Source organism: Pinus tabuliformis, chromosome 2_1 (assembly GCF_031772625.1).
Source record: "Pinus tabuliformis cultivar Carrire ecotype Pingquan chromosome 2_1, CPIR1, whole genome shotgun sequence".
Lineage (NCBI taxonomy): Eukaryota > Viridiplantae > Streptophyta > Pinopsida > Pinales > Pinaceae > Pinus > Pinus tabuliformis.
Window position 1 is genome coordinate 553,492,611 of NC_142299.1, and position 25,083 is coordinate 553,517,693.

General features: G+C 39.8%; 1 protein-coding gene across 2 annotated transcripts in view; it reads right to left on the minus strand.

Annotated features, from left to right (window-relative positions):
* Window positions 1-25,083, minus strand: part of LOC149201567 (peptidyl-prolyl cis-trans isomerase FKBP19, chloroplastic-like) — a 359,273-nt gene that overhangs the window by 163,310 nt on the left and 170,880 nt on the right. For both annotated transcript variants that reach the window (XM_089402958.1, XM_089402957.1), the window contains exon 6: window positions 10,504-10,584. In XM_089402958.1, coding sequence (XP_089259084.1) covers window positions 10,504-10,584 — 81 coding nt within the window. The remainder of the gene's footprint in view (window positions 1-10,503; window positions 10,585-25,083) is intronic.

Here is a 25,083-nt window from a genome sequence, read left to right on the forward strand (position 1 = left end):
CTAGTCTAACATGGTTCCTGTAGGCTAAGGCGGGGAAAATTTAATAAGAGGAATTAATTCGCCTAGGGAAACATTATAAAAGTCTAAGGGGTTAAAAGGGGGACACTTCCTAAGAAAGTGAAAAGTCACTTTAATTTATAACAGTTAAAAGGGTTAAATGGTGGCAAAAGTGGCCACAAATTTACAAAAGAGAAAAAGTGAGGAGACTTTCCTCATTCATTCACTTGTGTTTTGAGAAAAGGAGATCCTTGAGAGTTTTGGAGAAGAATCTTAGGGTTTGAGAAACCCTAGCCACCAAAGCTAGCTTTAATGTTGAAATTAGACACCCTAGTTGGTTCAAGAGTCTGAGATCACTCAAATTTCACTACTGCGCTTTAATAGAGTAAAAGATTTACAGGAGATTTGAGCTAGAAGAGGTGTTATCAGTTGATTTCCTGACTATGTATTTCTCATTTATCTTCTTAAAGGTTGAAGCCATGGCCAAATCTTGAGTATTATCTCATTGGGAGAATACCCATCAAAAAGTTGTGTTTCCTAATCTATCAGCTGGTGGATTCAAATAGCAAGGGACGAGCTATCTGCTCTTGAAGTTGGACGAGTTCCCTGTACATTTGGGTCGAGTTCTCTTGTGAAGAGGACGTGGAGACACACCATCTCTCTGGACGAGTTCTGCTACTGAAAGCATCAAGCTGCCTGGACCAGCAGACCAAAACCATTATTATAACTGTGGCTAGGCATATATGCTTGTGGTGGCTAAGTTATGGGTGTGAGAGGGCCGTATTCCTTGACAGAAAAGAGGCCGTGGGTTCTTCTTCTGTGTGCTGGTCTTGCTGAACCAGAGTATCACCTTGCTGAGGCCGAGTTCTGAGTCTCCTAGCTAAATGTGTTGCTCTCAATGAGTGAAGCTTGGAGCCTGTGTTATTTGCCGATCGAATCAATGCACTTCAGAAGTGGGATAACGAACACCAGATACCTGTGCATACATATCAGCCTTAGGTGGGGGTCCTGTAACATATCCTGGCAAGAAAACAAAGTCGTAGGGATTAATTTCTGGGTATGTACTTAACAGTGGGAAGCTGATATCTATCAAGAAATTCAAATATTGTGCCATGACTGCTTTCTGGTGTATTTACCAGGTTCATTCTTTCTTATCTGCCCACTGTGTATTCATATTTTGAGCAAGAAAAGACTTTTCTGTTGCTGCTATTTTCATATATGAGCAATGTGTAAATTTCTGGGTTTGATATTAGTATAAGTTAGTTTTAAAAGTCTGTTTGGTACATGTTGAGGCATTATATAAATTGTCCTGGAAACAAAAATTATGAAAATCACCTACAGCATGTTCGTCACCTAACAGTTCGACAAAATCTCCCAATAACAACACCTCAAACTATACTCAGAAAATTAATGGCATAACATAGGTATTTTTAGAAGGGGATTTTACAATATTACAAAACTCTGACTCCTAAGGAGAATGCACAGTGTTTGGTCAAGCCTGTGAGGAAGAGAATGAAATTCTAGCTAACAAGTTTAACATTCTAATCAGATGTGTAACTCCCTTTCTTCATTTCATAAAGCAGGTGAACAGAAGTGGAGAATTTAAGCTCTGGGTGCTTTGTTCAGTCTTCTAACCATAGTCAGGTATAAGAGATACACGAAGTACATTAGATTCACAGAAATAAAAATCCTACATCAACAGATAATAGTATTAGATATTTATTTATTTAGTGTTCAACAAAATTAGCATATTCTGCCATACATGTGGAAAAAATACCTATAAAACTTAAATAAGACATATGCTTGTAGAAATCATCATCTGATATGGACATCGGATCCAATAGGTAGAAATTACAGTAAATAATAAAAAATAGATGTCGTAATAAATTGATATACAAAATTGTAAATGCAAATATTACAAATATATTTGTAAATAACTCTCATCAATATGACTTGGTCTTTGAATGAAGATTTTTACAGATTAATTATCAACATAAGTCAAAGATTAGGTTGAGTTTGTTGAGAAATAAATGCTTATAGGAATTAGGGTTTGATTCTTCTTTCTTGATTATTACTTGTCAATTATGTTGGCTTCTTTTACTTCTTTATTAGTTTATCTTTCATCAAGCAATTACCAAATTATATGTATATGAAGAAAACAAGAACAAGAGACACAAGATGTAGGCACTCAGCCAAGGCAAAACCCCTTCAAGGGGAAAACCCAATCCAACTCTTCTACTAGTAGATTCAAATCAAGATGAGACTCTCCAAGACCTCTTAGACCTAGACAAAGACCTCCTCCAACCACCAAGTCAACCCTTCCCTTCAATAGATGATCCTTGTCAAAATCTCCAAGTAACAACTCCCCAGTAGCAGCTTCAGTCCAGAATTTCGGACTGAAGCAACAGAATTTCGGACTGAAGCAACAGAATTTCGGACCTGCAGTAGACACAAAATTTTGGCCCCAACAACTGCCCAGAAACTTCGCATGTGTGAGAGATAGATAGCCCAGAAACTCGAATTAGGTCTTCCCAGCAAATTTTGTCCTTCTCCAGCTACTTCGCTCTCTTTTTTGCCTCTCTTCCTTGAAGATCGAACTTGTTGAGTGAATGCTCCAAATAGGTCAAACTACCTCCATATATATAGCCTTTTTGCTAGGTCAAATTTCCCTGATGTAAGCCAACTTCATGGGAACAGGGCCGACTTGGTGTGGAGGTGACAAATAACCTTTTTGACTCAAAAATAATTATTTTTACATGATACAAAAGCCCAAGAAGGGTCTAATAAAAATGACAATGACTCTAATGACTCAAGACAAAACCTAGAAGCTTTCAATGGAGACTATGACCTAGAAAGCATTGACCCAACCATGAAACCCACGCTTTAATAAGTCGTTTCCTTTAATAACAAAAACAAAATTGACAAGTACAATTATGAAGACCGACACTAGTTACATATTTCAACACTCCCTCTTAACTAGGGAGGTATTCATAATTACATACATATAAGAGTACACGAAAGATCTCAAAATGAAATGAACTACGAAGAGTTCTAGCACACTCAGTGCTACAGATTAGATACCTAACCAGGGTAGTCTAATCGAGTGGGACTAAGATGGACTCAAGCTTTAGCCACTCCAGGAACCATCAAGCTTCTAAGATTTACCATCAACCCAGGGATCTAGTGTGTATCCAAGGTCGAAACTCCATGACTAACGCCACCCTCCCTACTTCAGGATCTAGAGATCAACACATAGGTCAGCCAGATGTCCTCCCAAGCATCTTGGCAGATGCTTCATCTCTCCCTATCAACTAAATCTGTAACATCAACCAACCCAATCATGCTTCTAAAATATTCAAACTTCTTATTAGGAAGAGATTTCATCAGCACATCAGCTACCTATTCATCTGTCGGAATATATTGTAGTTTCACAACCCCATCTTGTACCAAACTCCTAATGTAGTGGTACATGTTGTTGATATGCTTTGTACTTGCATGGAATACAGGGTCTTCAGACATCTTGATGTTGATTTGATTATCACAATTTATCACTGTAGGATCCAGAGGCTTTCCAAACAAACTAACAAGAGTTTTCTTAACCAAACAACTCCCTTTCCTACTTCACATGCAGCAACATATTCTGCGTCAGCACTACTTAACGCAACAGGATCTTGTTTTCTACTCATCCATGAAATCATTGCAGATACCAAACTGAAACATCCACCGGTAGTGCTTTTTCCATTATTTTCATTGCCACCCCAATCAGAATTGGTAAAACCTATTAACTTGACTTCTTTTCCATCATACTTTAGACAACGATGTATTGTGCCACGTAGGTATCTCAAAATATGCTTGGCAGTTATCCAATGGTCATGACGAGGCTCCAACTAAAATTGACTAAGAACATTTACAGCGAAACATATATCAAGTCTCGTATTTACCAAGTACATCAGAGAACCCACCAACTTACGATAGCTAGTAGGATCCATGAGACTAGAGTCGGAACTTCTCAACTTCTTGAAATTAGTGATCATGGAAGTAGTCATAGGTTTGGAATCCATCATACCAAATTTTTGCAACATCTTGATTATGTATTTACCTTGACCCAGATATAAATCACCGGGTTTTCGCTAGACTTCCAAACCCAAATAATAGTGCACGAGTCCCAGATCTTTCATCTCAAATTCAGTGGTCAGTGTTTTCTTGCATTCTAGTATTCTACGCTCCACACCTGTAATAAACAAATCATCCACATATAGTAGTATAATGACTAGTTCATTCTGTTGAAAAGTGTAACTAGGTTCGGTCTTCATAATGACATGTGTAATTGTGATTTTTATGTAATTGATGTAAAGAAGAAAAATAAAATGATTGTATGCTTGACTCATGGGTTTCATGAGCAAGGATTTTATTTTTAGATGGCTCCCATTGTGAGCCTTTAGGATTTGTCATCTAGTCATAAAAGTCAAAGAGAGTCAATGTCATGTATGAAGAACCCTTCTTGGGCATGTTACAAATGTATATGAGTCAATAGAATGGTCTAGTAGCCCTCCAAGACAAGCACAAGGTATCCTTCTTCATGTCGGCTTCAAAATGAAATGCAAAAACTCATGTTGGCTCACCTAAATGAAGACACAACGATTCATAATCTCATGTCGGCTAATTACATGGACAGACTACTATAAATAGGCAACTCAGCCTATTCCACAGTCAACAAGTTCGGATCTCTCTGCAATTCAGATGTCTGTCACAGGGATAAGTTCGGTGCAATTACAGTGAGCTATTTTCGGTGCAATTACAGTAAGCAAGGTTCGGTATCATCACAGGAAGGAGGTATCTCTGTTTCGGTGTTATTATAGTCCAGAAAACACAGTTTTGGTGCCATATTAGTGTGATGATAGTTCGTTGATATCACAGTCATGGTGAATATCTCAATATGCTCGGCTAGAAGATAATTCCAGTGAAATCACAGTTCGTTGATGATGTTATTATGTTTCAGTACCATCTCAGTGATAAAGGCTCGGTGCACCACAGAAGGAATCAATGTTATCACGTGGAAAAAGGACTCGGTGCCATCACAAAAGTAAGGTCTCGGTAATATGACAGCGAGGAGGTCTCACAATAAAGGAGATCTTGGTGTCAAGACAGTGATAAGATCTCGGTGGTGACAATGTCTCGATGCTAAGAAGGTCGAAGTGGAAGAGGAGTCAAGAAGAAGGTTGACTGTCAAGAGAACTTGTGTCTTGGTCTTGGAGTGGAAAATAGGTCAAGGGTCTTGGTCTTGGTATTCGTCAATTAGAATCTCTATAATAAGAATATTTGTGCGGGTTTTTCTCTCAAAGAGTGAGAGTTTTTGGCCCTGGCAGATAGCCTACATTATGTGTCTCTTGTCTATTTATGTTCATGCATTGGTAGTTGTTTGATAAAGAAGAACACTAATAAGCTTAAAAAAAAAGATTCTAAACTAATTAAGTAAAAAGTATTCGCAAGCAGTTACTAATTGAAAAGAAATCGCCTAATCCTTGATGCCCTAGATTTCTCAACACATTCTTTACCACATCAATGTAGAGGTTTACATCAGCAGAACTTTTTACGAACCCAATTCTTAAGAGATATGCATCCATCCTTGCATACCATGCCCTAGGAGCTTGCTTCATGCCATAGTGCCTTCTTGAGTTTGCAAACATGTGTATCTCTACTATTTATTTCGAAGCCTTCCAGTTGTTCAATGTATATTTCTTCATCAAATAGTTCCATTTAGAAATGTTGTTTTGACATCCATTTGATGGATATTCCATCCCATAGTAGCAGTTAGTGAAACCAAAGATCTTATAGTATTATACCTAGCAGTGTGAGCAAAAGTTTCTTCATAGCCTATACCTTCATTTTCTGAGGAACCCCTTGCAATGAATCTAGCTTTGTATTTGTCTATGCTTCCATCGACAGCATGTTTGATTTTGTAAATCCATTTTGAGGTGACAACTGATTTGTCACTTGGTCTAGGAACGATTTCCCAAACCCCATTCTTCATGATGGATTGATATTCTTCTTGCATTGCCTTCTTCCATTCTTCTTGATGAGCAACTTCTTCAAATGTAGTTGGTTCAGCTTCTATCAGTTTTGTTATATATATTGCATATCATGAATATCTCTTTAGCCTTTTTCTTTCTCTAAAAGTTCCTTCAGTAGCTCCATGTCCTTTGGCATCTTCAAGTGTATCTTTTAACCAATTTGGTCTCTTACTCTTTTCAGGAATGATTACAAGTTGAATAGGCTCACTTGGTCCCTCTTCTTCTTCTTCTTGATTTGTAGTTGTCTTGTCATGGTGCTCTTCTTCTTCTTGATTTGCAGTTGTCTTGTCATGATGCTCTTCTTCTTCAAATAGTGGTACATCTTCATCATCGGATTCGATTGGTATATCCTTGGATCTTTTGTAGGCATGATTTTCATCAAATATAACATCCCTGCTAACTTCAATTTGTCTTCCTTCCTTGATGTAGATTCTATAAGCTTTTGAAGAAAGACTATAACCAACAAAGATCCATTTTATGCTTGTAGAATCCAATTTCTTTCGCTTGTCTTTTGGAACGTGGATGTATGCAGGACACCCAAAGATTCGGAGATGGTCTACACATGAATTTTTCCTTGTGAATGCTTCTTCCGGTGTCATATTATCAAGGATTCTATGAGGACTTCTATTTTGTATATATATTGTTGTCATTGTTGCTTCTCCCCATAGAAACTTTGGTAGATATTGATCAAATATCACAGTTCGTATACAGTCTTCAATTGTTCTATTTTTCCTTTCTGCAACTCCATTCTGCTCGAGGTTGTATGGAACAATGAGCTCCCTCTTAATACCTGCTTCTTTACAATATGCAATTAATTATTTTGAAGTCTATTCCCCTCCATTGTCAGATCTCAACGTCTTTATCTTTCTTTCGGTTAAGGTCTCCACTTCGGATCTAAATTCCTTGAACTTTTCAAATACTTCATCCTTTATCTTGAGAAGATAGAGCCATGTCTTTCTAGAATGATCATCAGTGAAGGTCACATAATAAATATGGCCTCCAAGAGATTTGTTAGACATTGGCCCACACACATCGGAATGAATGAGGTCTAATATCTCCTTAGACCTTGTATCACTACTTGTAAAAGGTTTCCTTGTATTCTTTCCCAAAGCACATCCCTTGCATACTCCTTCATGATCTTCCTTGATGTTGGGGATGCCCTTTACCATTTGACTAAGTGAGGGTATTATCTTGTAATGAATATGCCCATATCTTCTATGCCATAGTTCGATAGGATTAATCTCCATGTGAACTAGGGCTTGAGGAGATGGTGTTATAACTTTATATAGCCTTCCTTCACGAACTCCAATAACTTTTGCCTTTTCAATACTTGAATCCTTTCCCCAAACCAAAACTTTACCATCTACAAAGGCAAACCTATCTCCTTTATCTTCTAAGCAAGAAATGGAAAATAAATTCTTTTTCAAACCTAGGACGTAGAGTATGTTGTTGAGGTGTAGCTTTGCTCCACTTTTTAGCTTTAGTGATCTAGATCCAAGGCCCTTGACTACATTATTGTTGTTGTCTCCTAGCTCCATTGCATGTGATGATGGTTCCCTTCATAGAATATGAAGTTGTTCACTTTCTCCTGTCAAATGTCTTGAGGCTCCACTATCAATGATCGATGCGTTGTCATCATCAAGAGTACCTGTAAGTACAGCCAAGAATCATTCCCTATTGACATTCCTAGATAGATTGTAGATGATTCTTCCAATCTAGTTTCCGGCAATTCTTACGATATTGAATCCCATCTTCAAGTAACTTGCCATAGAGGGAGTAACCTTTTCTTCCAAGCCAACAAAGTGATCTTCAACCTTCTTTGACCTTAGCTCTGATCCCATGTTCAGAAATCAATGCTTATTGGAATTAGGGTTTGATTCCACTTTCTTGATAATTACTTGTGAATTATGTTGCCTTATTTTACTTCTTTATTAGTTTATCTTTCATCAAGCAATTACCAAATTATATGTATATGAAGACCACAAGAACAAGAGACACAAGATGTAGGCGCTCAGCCAGGGCAAAACCCCTTCAAGGGGAAAACCCAGTCCAACTCTTCCACTAGTACGTTCAAATCAAGATGAGAATCTCCAAGACCTCTTAGACCTAGACAAGGATCTCCTCCAACCACCAAGTCGGCCCTACCCTTCAATAGATGATCCCTGTCAAAGTCTTCAAGTAACAACTCCCCAGCAACAGCTTCAGTCCAAAATTTCGACCCCCAACAGCAGAACTTCGCTCCCCAGAAACAAAATTTTGGATCTGCAATAGACACAGAATTTTGGCCCCAGCAACTGCCTTGAAACTTTGCACATGTGAGAGATAGATAGCCCAAAAACTCGAATTAGGTCTTCCCAGCAAATTTCGTCCTTCTCCAACTACTTCGCTCTCTTTTTTGCCTCTCTTCCTTGAAGATCGAACTTGTTGAGTGAATGCTCCAAATAGGTCAAACTGCCTCTCTATATATAGCCTTTTTGCTGGGTCGAATTGCCCTAATGTAGGCCAACTTCATGGGAATAGGGTTGACTTGGTGTGGAGGTAACAAATAACCTTTTTGACTCAAAAAAAATTATTTTTACATGATACAAAAAGCCCAAGAATGGTCTAATAAAAATGACAATGACTCTAATGACTCAAGACAAAACCTAGAAGCCTTCAATGGACGCATTGACCTAGAAAATATTGACCCAAGCATGAAACCCATGCTTTAATAAATCATTTTCTTTAATAATAAAATTTCTTTTGAAAAGTACAATTATGAAGACCGACACTAGTTACATTTTTCAACAGAGTTCAAATCAGTAAAATATCTTGAATAAAAAAATTAAATTGTTCAAGGTATAGTAAATTGAAAGCTACATTATAATTAGAAGGAGAGTCTTAACGTGGAACAAAATAGTAAGATAGCTTGCAATTATGGACATCTGTCAGATACTATCATTGCATCTTTGTTATAAGATACCATCATTTCTACCGATGCAGTGCCACGTTACATAAAGCTACCAAAGGTCGAACACCATCGGAACCTCTATACTTTGCAATTAAATTGTATAATAACAATGTTAGTATTGTGTACAATGCATTTACTTTTACCATCCTTACTAGTTGGCAGTATTGCCATTGCTTGGTGTCCTTACAGAAAATGGATAAATTCAATTCTATTCAAGCATATAAAAAAATGTAGTTTGTAAAAGCCTTACGAGGTTTCGAGGTTATCTTTTGGATTCAAAACATGGAGTAGATAATAATCAAATAGATTCTCTTAAACCGTGGTCTTTATCTTATAAACCTTGGTTCTTATCCATATTCAAATATTTTGTTTTCCGATGTGTTGTCTTTTAATAAAGTCTGGACCCTACTCATTAATTTCTTACTGGAACAATCCATAACCACTTAGAGGGATGCGCTGCTATGATTAATATATAAATTAGTATAGACTTGAAAACCCTATTAGTCACAAAGAAAAGCAAACCTCATACATTCCACAGCCAGAAAACACACAGGGACAGTACTTTTGGTGCAATATTTTTTTTCTTGTCACCTCATTATACATTTGATATCAATGTGAATCAAAATGACATGAACAAGGAAAAGGCTTTCCTCCCATTTAATTTCTGTATTTTGTTCTTGTAATTCAAAATATTCTAGTCTGCATTTTTTTAGAAAAAAGTTTGCAATCACAAGGTCAAATTACAAAGCTCATGGAGGACTTAATGGTTCCAATAAATCAACAAGCAAAAAGAAAATCCACGTACACAACATATTATAATCTGTACTAATTTCAGATGATTTTGAAAAAAATTATAGCTTAGGAGCAGTTGTTTCTCTCGGCACTTTAAATGGTGGAGTAAATTTTATGGTATAAAGATATGCAGTGGTAGAGCTACACGTATATACTACATATATAATACAATTTCAAGATACATTTTATAATCAAGATTCCTACTAGGTCGAAGTTTCCAAGCTTGTAACTTGGAAGACATTTTCTATAAAAGAAACTACAAAACAGACTAGACTATTTTTTCTCGTGAAATATTTAAGTTGCTTGAGTTTATTGCCAAATAAACCTTACAACAAACAAATCAAAGCAGTTCCTTCACTCAAGTGAAGAAGATGTGTCAGTTCTAGACTGTTTAATAACCTAATTTGTGAACAACAAACACATACACAATAGATGTGTATCAACAAAATCATCTAATGTACAGCCACGAGTGAAGGTTATGAATACAGGTGCACATTAAGAACAGGAGTAAGATTTCAAATGTATCAGCATAATACAAAGATATACACATCAAATAAAGACACGGGAAATTATGTCGGATTTTCTCCAACAAAGCAATGCCACCAGAAACTATAAGCATGAAAGTTTCCTTCATTCAACATAAACATCTATTAGTGCAGGATACTGGAAGGACCAGCCCAATTAGCAGAATACCTCAAATGACCCGCCTTTGGTTTTATTTCGAGCCTCAAAAATACGGCCATAATAACCAATAGTATATCCATCCCAATCAACCTTCAAAACATAAGCAATGCATCACATGAGCTTCCTCAGCAGAGTTGCATAATACAATGAAATTATCAACAGAAAAAACACTTGAGTCACACCACATCCTTTTTTTCAAATCATACAGTAAAAACACACTAAAATTCTTCAAATGATTTGGTCAAGAGGAACTATGAGTAAGCTGCACTCTAGTGTGAATGAATTGGGTATCTTTTCATCCTTGAAACAAAGTGAGACATTATTTCATAAAAGTGAAAAAAACTCCATGACGTAAGTAAAGAAAGGAATTGTATCCAAGCACTCTCATATTGAATAGTGTGTTTAAATTCCCAAATTACAGACTTCTTGTTTAGCTCAACAAGAAGCAAGTTAAAGGAAATGCAATTCAACATGTTTTGAGAAATTGCAACCACCTTGGAGCATAATTATTATTTATTGATGAGGTAGTTGCATGTTGGAGAAATCACCATGCAGAATATTCTATTTTGGGAAGTTGTTGAAGATCCCATGACCTTTCACCAAGCCTTGCATGTGGAGCACCCTACTTCAATTCACATGTGTGAGGAGATTCTCACACTTTTCTGGGTGCACCTATGGAGTTAAACGTTGATTATTATATGGTTGTTAACTCTTTCCTTGTATATTGATGGAGGGTAATTGCATTAGAAGTTGTGCATGGAGTTTGTTACAAGCATACCTTTGCCTTATCTGCTATTTTTGACATATAGTCAAACCATTATGGAGCCCTTATTGCACACTTATCCATGCATTGGCCGGAGCTCCCACATGGTTGGAGGACCCAAGTTGTGGTTCACACATGTGAAAGACTTCTACATGTTGAGAAATCTAGAGCATTATATTTCTCTTAGATCTTTGACATCTACTTGTGAAAATTCTTATGTGCTTGTTAGTTATTTATATTTTTCTTTCATCAAGATATATGCCAAACAATAAACAAAAGGGGACACAAGATGTAGGCACACAGCCAAGGAAAAACCCCTAGGTAGGGGAAAACCCAGTCAAGAACTCTTCCTTCAATAGATTCATATCACAGTGAGACAAACAAGACCTTAACTTAAACTTCTCTCCATCCATCAAGTCAGGCTTTCAGTTGAAGTAGTCTTCTTTCATAAATAAGAGATCCTTCTTCAAACATAGAATAATTTCATCTTCTGCAATAAAAAGAAACTTCAGTCCTGCAATCTGTAATGACATAAAATTTTCAGCTTCTGTAATTGTTAAAAATTTCGTTGCATCTAACTTTGTTGCATGTAGCCCATACGAACTTCTTGACAGTGGTTTTTATCTGTAGTTGAGACCGACATGAATAATTTGAGGAGCTGTCTTGCGAATGATTACTTTTGAGGCATGTTACCGCTCAAACTAGCAAGGGACCTAAGGGGGATCCCCAAAGGGGAAATGCTAAGCCAAGGGCAACAAATAGAGACTTAGCCCAATGTCACCTCAACTAAGGCTCCCTTCTATTTACGGACTTTCACCGATGGGAGGAGCCCTGATATGTATGGAATCACTAATAAATGATAAGTCAATGGATATGAGTGACCCAAACAAACCCTTTCCCAGAAAAGTTTGAAAGATGGAGCTTGCGTGCTCACTAAGCAAGGTAGTATGTATTCTAAGGAGACAAATAGAGGATTTTGGGGTTAGGTTTATGGGAATAGGCTTGTGAAGGAGTTCCCCAAACCCTAAAATCCTTGTAAGAATTGGTATCCCAAATGGTGCTTGAAGAATGGTCTTTTGAAGGAGTGGGACCAAGTGGGCCCAGTCTAGGGTATGAGAAAAGTATGAGGCAACCAATGATATTTTTACCCTAGACAAGGTGGGGGAAAGGATCAAGGAAAGAATTTCACTTGAAGATATTGTCTTGACCCTATGAGGTACTAGCCTTGGGGATGGCAGGGCAAGTTTTGATCCTGGAGCTAGGGCTTGACTTTTCTCCCAACTCCACCATCGGAATGGCTTCAAAATTGGAGGGGAGCTAGAGGAAAGGCCAATGTAGGAGACCCTAGGAGATTAGATTTTTTTGATGGCTAGATTGTCAGGAAATTGATACCCTAGGCACCCCAATGTGGCTAGACTTGGGAGAAGGTGAAATGTGTAAAATTTCTTGGTTTCTAGTCAAGGAGACCTCAAAATTACTTCACAAACCCTCTAGGTCAAGTGAAGGCAATCTTGCCGCTTTTATACTTCAAATGCACAAGAGGAATGGCTTGTCAAGATCAAATTTTACCTCTAAGAGATTTTGCTCATACTACAAGGGCCAATGCATGGAGAGAACGTTATGATAGAGACAATCCCACAATATTAAGCAACAATTTGCATGCAACAATTAGCCTTAAAACAATGAAAATCCCATCCAACATATATGACAAAGTAACAAGAATAGCATCAACAATTTCGTACTTACAGTGCAGTAGAGTATATCCAACCATTCACAAATGACAATAACGAAGCTCCAAGAGAAGATAAACCAATAACCATACATCAAAATTCATCCATAAATGCTCCAATTCATCCTCCAGCAAAAAGTGTGAAATTCTCTAAAGAAGAGAGAGATCCAATCCAAAGTGATGATGAGAAATGATCTCACCTCACTTGTATTTATACACATCTAAGGAGTTCGAATTAGCCTCCTTGGCCTACATAAGCCCAAAAAATAAAATAATGTGTTAATAATACAACCTTTTGGTGACAAGCCCACCAAACTAGCTCACAAATGAAAAAGTAAGCCTCTCAAGAGGACAAATAATAATCTATGCATGTCGTAGGGCCCTCTAAGAGGCCTAATGAGGTCCACGGTGCCACAATGAAGAATAGGACCCTCAAAAGCAGTGGACAAGGGGTTGGACCCTTGTAATAATCTGTGGTTCTCCAAATGACCGTGGGGGCACACAAGTGTCCTCTTGGGTCTCCAAACAAATCGAAAATGGATGTAGGTTGCACTCAAGGGCTAGGATGATAATGTAGGAGATGCCACATCATCGTAGAAGTCCCGGATCATCTGCCAAGTGTATGGTATAGATCTAGGGCCAGCTGGGCATGATGGATCAGGTGCATCCTCCTTGTCCAATAAGTGAACCATGAGCAATCTTTGAATGGTTGTGAGGATTCATGAAGTGCAATCTGCTACTGTAGAGGCCCATGGCTCTCAACGCTCACCCTATATGTGCCAATGTAGCCCTTTGGAGGATTAGGACCCTGTATAGGGAGATCAAAAACCAAATGGAAACCATCTGCAATCCTGCGCAAGATCCAATGTGTCCCCTAGGCTTCTAGTACAACAAGTCATTAAAGAAACCGAGCAAATGAGCTTACCTAATCATGGAACACAGGTGAGGACTTCATAATGGCCTACCCTTCCATAATGGGCTTTGGGGTGTGCCAATGTCTCCTAAACTCTCAATGGGGTTAACCAAGTACCCTATTAGGTGGTTTTTGCTTCTAAAGGGGATAATATAGTCAAGGTACATCCGTCAAAAGGTGGTGGCATGTGGCAGATAGGTGAATGAGGTAGGGAATGAGAAGGGGCAACCCTGGGTCACATGCTGGGGCACAAGGGAAGCTAACAAGAGGGAAGCCCATACTTGGGTTTATAAGGTGTAGGAGGGAGAAATCTTGGTACATGAGGTGCCTCCACCTTGATTTTTCCACCCTTCTTTGTATGCCTTTTGCCTTTTTATGATTTTCTTTGATTAATTGCTTGGGGCTCAAGGGGTTAGAGCATGATGTATAAGATATAGCAGTGAGTTTCCCCCTTTAAGGTGGGGCGGTTCATCGCCCACTAGGGGTTGGGACAATCATGGGTTCCTATATGATAAGGAAGGTTCATAGAACCTGTTGAAACTAGGGTGATAGCCATGTTGATGGGGTAGACCTTCATGTAATGGATTTTTCCCACATGCTAAATGTTTTTGTCCCTGCCATCCTCTGCATTTTGTGGTACTTTTCTTGTTGAATGTGGCCATATATGCTTTTGACTTTCTTTTTAGCTGCATCAACCTTCGGGCTTCATTCCAAGCCATGACCCAAGGTGTGGGCAAGGGGAAGGGGTGAGCTGACCCTATGTGGACCCGATGGAGGAATGTCGACCCAAGTGGGAGAAATGATGGATGGGGTAATAATGAGTGTAAAGAGGGCAATTTAAGTGGATAAGGGAGCAGGACCATGCAACCAAAATCGGGGTTTCCCATTAAAATACCATCCCTGAAACCAAGTGGTCAGTAAAAGAGATCCCACGGGACTAGAATGCAAGTTTAAGTCCTAAAAGGGGTCTAGGGGACAGAAGCACGGACCCAACCCATTCTTTCCACCGAATCCCCCCATTAATCCATACCCAAAAGTGTCCATGATAAGCAAGCTAATAAACTCAATTTCAAAATGACAAGGCATACCTTTAGATTCGGGAGGCCCACCTTCAAACATAAGATCATGGCAGATGGGTGAGGGATAACATCGTTGGCTCAGGTGGCGGAGAAATGGCACAATGAGCTAGTTGATCGCTGTAAGGGTTTGCTGATTGTCAATTAAGGACCATCTTGTCGATTTTGGGTAGCATCGAATGTGCTCTACCCTTGAAATTCGGTGGAGAGGCTCAGGCACATAAGATCTCCAAGACCCAAAAATAGTTTGGAGAAATTCCACCCAGATGAGGAGTTATTAAAATAATTAATATTTTTAATAGGTTACTAAGTCTAAACTTAGGAAAATAAAAATATTAATGGGTATTAATAAAGATAAGGGTGAGAAGCTTCTAAGAGACGAGGATCAAGTCTGTTTTAATCTTAGCCGTTGATTAGAGACTTAATCTCAGTTGTTGATTCATCAACAGGAAAAGTATAAGAGAAGACTTGAGGATCATTTGGAGACACACTGGCAGATACTTAGTGTCCCAAGGAAAATCGATTCTCAAAGAGAAGGAGATTGATTTCAGAGGGAGAGTTGCAGGGTGGACGAAGAGGAGGGCATCAGCAGCAGACAATGACTGAGGAGGAGGTGACGTAGGGGTATTGAGAGACAACGCAAAGGGAGACATAGTCCAAGGGAGACGTGGCTCTCACGCAGGTTGACACAGAGGGACGCAGAACCACACAGAGTGACGCAGAGGTGACGTTGAAGTGGGAGAAGGGTCTCCAGGGTGTCAAAAAGTTTCCAAGGGAAAGTCTCAAGTGTTTTCTCTCAGTTTCTTTGTAAAATCATTCCTTTTAAAGCGATTGTTGCTGAATATTAATAAAACCCTCATCTACTGCACCGGATTTCCCACATTTGGTTTTTCCGGGGACAATTGTCCAAAAGCAACTATGTTGATGTGATTGGTTCTTGTGCATTTGTTTTTCTTTGTGTAATTATGAGATAACTACAATAGAATTTATTTTAATGTTTGTTGAAGGGATTTTGTAAATATTGTGAAGAATAAGTAGGTGAAATAAATCAGTTGCTGCAGTAGAATTTCGGGTTAGAAAGTTTCACATGGTATCAGAGGAGAGATCCAGCAACAAGAGAGAAGAATCGGCTATGGGTCAGGAGCATGATGCAGAGGCATCAACTCAAAGGGACTCACGCAAATTCCCAGAAGAAAGCATGAGGGACATGGATCACGATTATTCTATGTTAGCTTCTAGACTGGAAGAAGGAGTCGCTTGCATAGCAAGCTCTGCCTCCTCTGAGGTTTGGTATATAGATAGTGGGGCTTCCAGGCATATGACAGGAATTCGAGAATGTTTTTCAAATTATCAAGAAGAAAGGATGAATTTTCAGATCACCATGGGAAATAAGGCAAAGTGTACCCCGATAGAAAGAGGTACTATAGTCTTTCAAACCGAAGCAGGAGAGCAGCTTCGAGCAACTAATGTGCTGCATGTGCCAAGATTGGGGATGAAATTACTCTCCGTATATCAACTTCAAAACAAGGGCTATGACGTTTTCTTCATTAAGGAGAAAGTATATGTCAAATGCCCAAGTTGGAAAAGGAAGGCCCAGATTGGAATCAGAAGTAACAAGTTGTATAAATTACATCTAGAATCTCCAATGGCATTGATAGGCAACAATGGAGATAAAGATTTGAATGAACTATGGCATAGGAGGATAGGACACTTACACCATGGGGCTCTGAGAATTCTCAGGAAAACAGTATCAGGAGTTCCAGAATTAAGTACCGAACAACAAGATGCATGCAGAGGGTGCGCTCTAGGCAAATATGCCAAAGCAGCATTTTCCAAAAGTAACAATAGAGCTCAGAGTGTTCTAGGATTGATACACTCAGACATTTGCGGACCTATGTCCACAAAAGCTCTTAGTGGTGCAAAATACTTCGTCACCTTCATTGATGACCATTCCAGGAAAACATGGATCTACTTTCTGAAAACCAAGGATGAGGTTTTTGGTCGATTCGAAGAGTTCAAGGTTCTAGTAGAGAATCTGACAGGAAAGAAGATAAAAGTGTTGCGCTCAAACAATGGTGGAGAGTACGTTGACAAGGACTTCACCGATTCTTGCGTTATGGAAGGCATCAGAAGAGAGTGGACAACTCCCTACAATTCGGAGCAGAATGGAGTAGCAGAAAGGAAACATAGGACTATTGTGGAAGTAGTTATGGCAATGTTGTATGATCAGGATATGCCCAAATTCCTGTGGGCAGAAGCATGCAGCACGGCAATTTATGTCTAGAACAGGACTCCACACAGGGCATTGGGCAAAATCACTCCAGAAAGGGTCTTCACCGGGAAGACACCTGAAGTCAGTCATTTTAGGATATTTGGGAGTTTGGTGTATTGTCGTATACCCAAAGAAAAGAGAAAGAAATTGGATCAAACTACTGAGAAAGGATATCTTGTGGGATATAGCGACAATGCTAAGGCATATAGAGTCTATCTTCGAGGGAGTATGAAGGTAGTAGTTTGGTGGGATGTAAAGTTCATGGAGGATAGAGCTTTTAGGAAATCCCGAGAAATTCCTTCCGAGGAGTAGTCAAAAGATGATCCGTTGGTCCAACCACTTCGACCAGCAGAAACGAGTACCATCAATTCTCCTAAAGGCAAAGCTTTAGAACAAGAGGAATCTCAAGAAGGGGAAGCGCTGATAGATGTACCCACTACCAGTGGAAGAACGAGTCGGGAACTCCGACAGATTCTACGGAATGCAAAGGACTTCATTTGTGCACCCAGGAATGATAAAAGGGAACGAAGATAGCCAAACAGATAATAGGCCCTAGTCGCTCAGGTTGGGGAACCCTCTAGTTTTCAAGAGGTCGTTCAGAATCAAGTATGGGTAGATGCTATGGTGGAGGAATATAGTTCTATAATGGTCAATGATGTCTGGGAAGTGGTACCTAGGCCTCAGGACAGGTCAATGGTAGGTTCAAGATGGATCTACAAAGTCAAATATGCTGCAGATGGCAGTGTGGAGAAATACAAAGCCATGTTTGTGGCTAAGGGGTATGCTCAGAAGGAAGGGATAGACTACGAAGAAACCTTCACCCCAGTAGCCAGGTATACTTCTATTAGAACCGTGATATCCCTTGCAGCGCAGATGGGGTGGGAGATTCACTAGATGGATGTCAAGAAGGCATTCTTGAACGGGGTGATAGAAGAAGTATACATTGAACAACCAGAGGGTTTTGAGACACATGAGAAGAAATCTCATGAATGCAAATTAAAGAAAGCCTTGTATGGGCTTAAACAGGCACCTAGAGCATGGTACAATCAAATTGATAGCTACTTGCGGAAGATGGGGTTCGTCAAGAGTAACGCAGATCCTAATCTCTACTATCTTGTCGTAGAGAATGGGCCTCTAATCCTAGTGTTATATGTGGATGATCTTTTCCTAACAGAATCATCCAGGCTCATAAAAGACTGCAAGAAGAACCTAGCCACAGAATTCGATATAAAGGATTTGGGACAGATGCATTATTTCCTCGGGTTGGAAGTTTGGCAGCAAAAGGTGAGATCTTCCTTGGACAAGGGAGATATGCTACAAAGATCTTGAAGAGATTTAGAATGCAAGACTGTAGACCTATGGATACTCCAACCAACTGGAAGAAGATTGATGCATCAGAAGGTAAAGACGTTGATCCCACCTTGTCCAGGCAACTTATAGGGTCCCTGATGTATCTGGTCAATAACAGGCCACACATTTGTTACTCTATCAACACCCTCAGTCAATTCATGGTGGAACCCAGGAGGGCACACTGGGCAGCAGCCAGACATGTTTTCACGTATATACAAAGAACAGTCAAGCATGGACTATTGCACACCCAAGGTAATGACATCAGGCTGAGTGGGTTCACTGACACAGATTGGGCTAGAAGTTCAGTAGATCGGAAAAGTACAACTGGGTACTGTTTCAACATTGGATCAGGAATGACCTCCTAGTGTAGTAGGAAACAAAAATCCGTGGCTCTGAGCTCAGCTGAAGCAGAATATATGGCAGCTAGCACAGCTTCGTGCGAAGCCATATGGCTTAGGAAATTGCTTGTGAATCTATTCAGGAGAAGGATGGAAGCGACCAGGATTTTGTGTGATAATCAGAGTTGCATCAAGTTCTTTGAGAATCCAGTGTTTCATTATCGTTCAAAGCACATTGATATTAGGTGTCACTTTGTCAGAGACTGTACAACGAGGGGCAGTACAGTTGAGGTACACTCCTACATGAGAACAAGGGGCAAACATCCTCACCAAGGCTCTAGGAAGAACAAAGTTTGTTTATTTCAAGGAGAATATGGGGATGGTGAAGAATTCATTTCAGCAGCAGAAATGGATAAGTATCAAGAGTTGCAGTGCAACAGTTAGCAGCGGCAGTGTTATGGGCAGCATGATGCAACATGTTGAGAGGGAGTTGCAATACAGATGTAGCAGTGGCATTGGCAGTGTCATGGGCAGCAATGCAGTGGATGTGGGGCAGTAGGCCAAGCATCAGCACAGAGGACCGATGCGGAGGATCAATGTGATGCTTCTATGGTGAAGCATTGCTAGAGCACATTCCTCGCTAAGAGGGAGTGTTGATTTTGGGTAGCATCATATGTGCTCTAGACATGAAATTCGGTGGAGAGGCTAAGCCGCATTAGATCTCCAAGATCCAGAAATCATTTGGAGAAATTCCACTCGGATAAGGAGTTATTAGAATAATTAATATTTTTAATGTGTTCCTAAGTCTAAACTTAGGAAAATAAAAATATTAATGGGTATTAATAAAGATAAGGGCGAGAAGCTTCTAAGAGATGAGGATCAAGTCTATTTTAATCTTAGCCATTGATTAGAGATTTAATCTCGGTCGTTGATTCATCAACTGGAAAAGTATAAGAGAGGACTTGAGGATCATTTGGAGACACATCAACAGATACTCAATATCCCAAGGAAAATAGATTCTCAAAGAGGAGGAGATCAATTTTAGAGGGAGAGTTGCAAGGTAGAGGAAGAGGAGGGCATCAACAACATTCAGTGACTAACGAGGAGGTGACGCAGGGGTATTGAGAGACAACGCAGAGGGAGACACAATCCAGGGGAGACGTAGCTCTCACACAGAGGGACGCAAAACAGCGCAGAGGGAGACGCAGCTCTCACACAGGCTGACGCAGAGTGACGCAGAGGTGACGCTAAAGTGGGAGAAGGGTCTCCAGGGTGTCAGAAAGTTTCCAGGGGAAAGTCTCAGGTGTTTTCTCTCAGTTTCTCTGTAAAATCATTCCTTGTAAAGCGATTGTTGCTGAAGATTAATAAAACCCTCATTTGCTGCACCAATTTTCCCACATTGGGTTTTTCCAGGGACAATTGTCCAAAAACAACTGTGTTGATGTGATTGGTTCTTGTGCATGTATTTTTCTCTGTGTAATTATCTCATAACTGCAGTAGGATTTATTTTAATGTTTGCTGAAGGGATTTCGTAAATAACTTATTGTGAAGAATAAGTAGATGAAATAAATCAGCTGCTGCAGTAGAATTTCGGGTTAGAAATTTTCACACATCTTGGAAAAAAAACTCCTAGGGCTATTCCCCACAAAATGGTGGGTAACATCTGGCTCCAACTAGGACGTGATCTCTCGAAGAAGTGGGCGAAGCTACTGGAATGGGAGGTTATGAAAACTCCAGCAATCTCTTGGTTAAAGTAGACCTGTCACCTGCACATATAATAGATGAAAAGACATGGGACAGCATGCTTTCACGGCGTCTCATGATCGCACATGCTAATAATATAAATATATGCAGATTTAATCTAAGTACAACTAATCTACCATGAGAAATATTATATGATGTTATTTCAAAAGAAAAAATCAGCATGCAGTGCATCCTACCCTACCATGCATATAACACAATGTCAAGTCTCAAGGAAGGAGGTGATACGACTTAATTTGACCGGCTCAGGCAAAAGTTCATCGTTAAGTTTAGCAATGTAGTAATAGCACCCCAACCCTTCCATGAATCATGATGGGCACGGGATCCTTATCTACCAAGACTAAATCCCCAACCTTATATTCTTTCTTAAGCTTCCACTTCCTGCTTGTTTGAGAGATTGGTCGCTTGAGGATTCGAATTTCTTGGGTAGGGAGAATATGGGAAGGTCTCTCACTTTCGCATGTTTCATAATATGGTCTAGGCTTGATCACATGCAGCGAATAAGCAGGTTCCCTATAAAGGATAAAAGGGGTACCATCAGATTGAGGAATGGTTGCATATGATAAATCCATTTGAACATGCCCCCCAACAGTGGCTCCACATTTCCGAGATAACAACATCCCCCACACATCAGGTATATCAATGAAAATAACATCCCTGAGGAGGGATATATTGGGATTCCTAGCTAAAGGGACCTTAAGATCTTTGATGATGCCTTCTACTTCCACAGGCTCGGAATTAAAATCACACACCCTCTTATATGGTCGAGTGATTTTGAGACCCAATTGCTTCATAGTAGTTAAAGGCATGATATTGGCGGAAGCACTGGAATCTAACATCCAATTGTGTAGGAAGAGGTCATTGATAGCCAAAGTGAGCAAAAAGGGTTTATGCCCCGGGTTTCAATCGAGGATGTGAATGTTTTGCAATTCTTCGAGTATTTCCTCATCTTGAATCGCAAGGGATGTCTTAAGTTCAGTGTTGCAGGAAGCGCCCCCCCCCCCCCCCCCCGCGGATCCTAGGCCGGAATCACGTCCCGTACGGAAGCGTTCCGGAAGCGCCCTAGGAAGCGCGATTCCATTTTTTCCGAAGCGCGATTCCAAAATTTTAATGCGCTTCTTGGGATTCGGGTAAGGATTTTAGAGAGCAGTTTCGGTGATATGACTGAGATTACTATCTCGGATCTCATAGAAGATTGCGTTGAATATTGGGTTCAATTTTGTTATGTATCACAATGAATGCGGATTGCAATGGAGACAGTTCTGTTATGTATTACAGTGACTCAATGTTATTCCTATCACAGTTTCGATGCTACCTTGATTTCGATGCTATTACAGTGATCACACTTCGGTGATATTACAGTGATCACACTTCAGTGCAGTGATGCAGTCACAGAAACTCGAATTATCTCTGAAAAAAAATTTGGGTACCACAGTAAGGTAATGCAGATTAAAGGTTTTGTGCTACCACAGTCTTGGTGCCTCAACAGTAAGAACAGTCATCAATAGATTTTGGTATAACTACAGTGATACAAATTTGGTATCACAACAGTGAGAAAGTTTTCATCACAATAAGAAGATCTTGGTACCTAACACAGTCTCAATGATAAGGGTTCGGTGAGAAGGTTTCACTGTCAAAATCTTGACGCATAACAATGATATTACAAGGATAAGGACTTTGCATCACATACATAGAAATTCAATCAAGGCACTTCAGAGTTTCGATGATATTATGTAATGCTTAAATCAAAATTTTCCCATTTAATTTTACAATTGAATTGCTAAATTCATGTAATGCTTAAAAATTTGATGTATGTTTGTAATAGCTAGAATATAGATGATTGTTGTACATACTAGTAACTACAATGGAATCATGGATGCCATATCTATCTTGATTTATGCAAAAATATGCATGTTTTCATGTCTTCTACAATTAATTTGGTATTTGGGATGTTTGTTTTGAGTATAAATGCAAAAAAATATAAAAATATATATATATATATATAGCAGACACTTCCGCGGACGCTTCGCTTCCTAGATTTTTGGAAAATGACGCTTCCGCGCTCCGCGCTCCCGCTTCGTGCAACGATGCTTAAGTTGTTGTTGTTGCTTGGGAAGCTTAACAATTTCCTTTAGGGGAACAGGTATAGTCATCTTTCCCATGGCAACCCCTATGTCTATGTCAAGTTTAACTTCCTTCCCCTTTTCCTTCTTCCTGTATTCTTTCCTAGGAGGATCCTTCTTTTGATTTACTTTTGTTGGAGGATTCTTCTTGGGAGGAACTTTGGGGATGGATTCTTTAGGAGGGGCTTGCTTAGGTAAGGGATCTTCCTTAGGTGATTCTTTAGGAGGTGAGGGGTCTTTGTCCTTTTCCTTTCAGGAATATTGGACCCCTTTGAACCTTCCCTAGCTATCAGCATTAAGAATGGGTTCTTCCTTTTCTTCCTTAAGGGTGACCTCACTAATGGGGGGATGTGTGTATGATCCTCCCAGCAAAATGTTGAAGACATCAGCTTCCACGAGATTGGTTTGCTCATTTGTTTGCTCATCCTCTTCACTTTCCTCATCATCCAATGAAGAGTTTGGCTCAACAACATTAGTTGAGGCCAATGTGTTTGGGATTTGAGAAGAGTTAGGCCTATCTTCTTCTTTTTGCTTTTTGGGAAAAGGATTTCCTTTAGGGATATAACTAGATTTTTGGGCCCTTTCCAAGGCAATGATTTTATTAATGACAACCATGTCGCATGCATTGGCTTCTTCAGTGAACCTATCCATTTTTTTAGAATAGCGAGGAGAATTTTTTCGTGTTGATCTTTGGACTTCTCCTACTTGGTTTCAAGTTTAGCTCTAGGGTGGTCATTGATGTTAACCTTTGATATTCACGGGTTTTCTTCAACTTCCATTGTCATTTCTTTAGCCTTGGCCAAGGTGGATGGTTTCTTATCCCTCAACACATAGATGAGGTGGCCACCCATGACTTTTATGAATTTGTCAAGAATATTAGCATCAGATGGCTTCAAACGATCAGATATATCTTTGACTACCCTATCAAACTTTTGAATGAATTCTCGCATGTCTTCCCTTCCTTTGGTTATTTGGTAGAACTTTTCAATGTTGAAGGTCCCTTGCGCATTACATGACCACAGTTTTTCATGAATATTCTTCAAATTCATCGGAATCCTTAATGCACCCAGGGGGAAGACTAAGATACCACTCTCTTGCTTGTCCCTCAAGTGATAAGGCAAAAAGCATCATGATTCTATCTTCATAAAATATCAATCAAGGGGACAAATGTTAGTATAATTCTTTAATAAAACCATGGGCAGCCCAAGTGGCATCTCCTTTGAATTTGGGCAACCATCGGTTAAATTTTTCAGGTAATGGCTTGGGATCGTTGCTTAATTTCAAAGGGGCAAAGACACTAACAAAGTGTCTTTCACTCTTGGTCATCTTGGGTTGATCCCTTTCGGAGTCAGTGCTTGAAGTAGATGCCATTTCTGGAGATTGATCACTGACTTTCTCGAATTCGGGGAAAAGGGAGGTTCCAACAGGTGATGGAGATCGCTTTCCCCTTTTTGCAGCAGCCCTAGTCAAAGGAGGAATGTTGTTGCCTTCAAGTAAACTAGGGGATTGGATAATGAGTGGAGTCGCCAGAGGAATATTTATAAATGTCGTCAATGAATCAATTCCTCGATGATTCACTAGGGAGGTAGACTTGCTTCCTCCCCGGCAACTGTGCCAAAATGTTACCACTCAAACTAGCAAGGGACCTAAAGAGGATCCCTAAAGGGCAAATGCTAGCCCAAGGGCAACAAATGGAGACTTAGCCCACTGTCACCTCAGCTAAAGCGCCCTTCTATTTACGGACATTCACCGATGGGAGGAGACCCAATATGTATGGAATCACTAAAGAATGATAAGTCAATGGATATGAGTGACCCAAAAAAACCCTTTCCTAGAAAAGTTTGAAAGATGGAGCTTGCTTGTTCACTAAGCAAGGTAGTATGTATTCTAGGGAGAGGAAGAGAGGATCTTGGGGGTTAGGTTTATGGGAATAGGCTTGTGAAGGAGTTCCCAAAACCCTAAAATCTTTGTTATAATTGGTATCCTGGAGGTTCTTGAAGAATGGTCTTTTAAAGGAGCGGGAACACACAGGGCCAAGTGGGCCCGGTCTAGGGTATGAGGAAAGTATGAGGCAACCAATGATATTCTTACCCTAGACAAAGTGGGGGAACGGATCAAGGAAAGAATTTCACTTGAAGATGTTGTCTTGGCCCTATGACGTACTGGCCTTGGGGATGGCAGGGCAAGTTTTGATCCTAGAGCTGGGGCTTGACTTTTCTCCCAACTCCACCATTGGAATGGCTTCAAGGGCGCTAGAGGAAAGG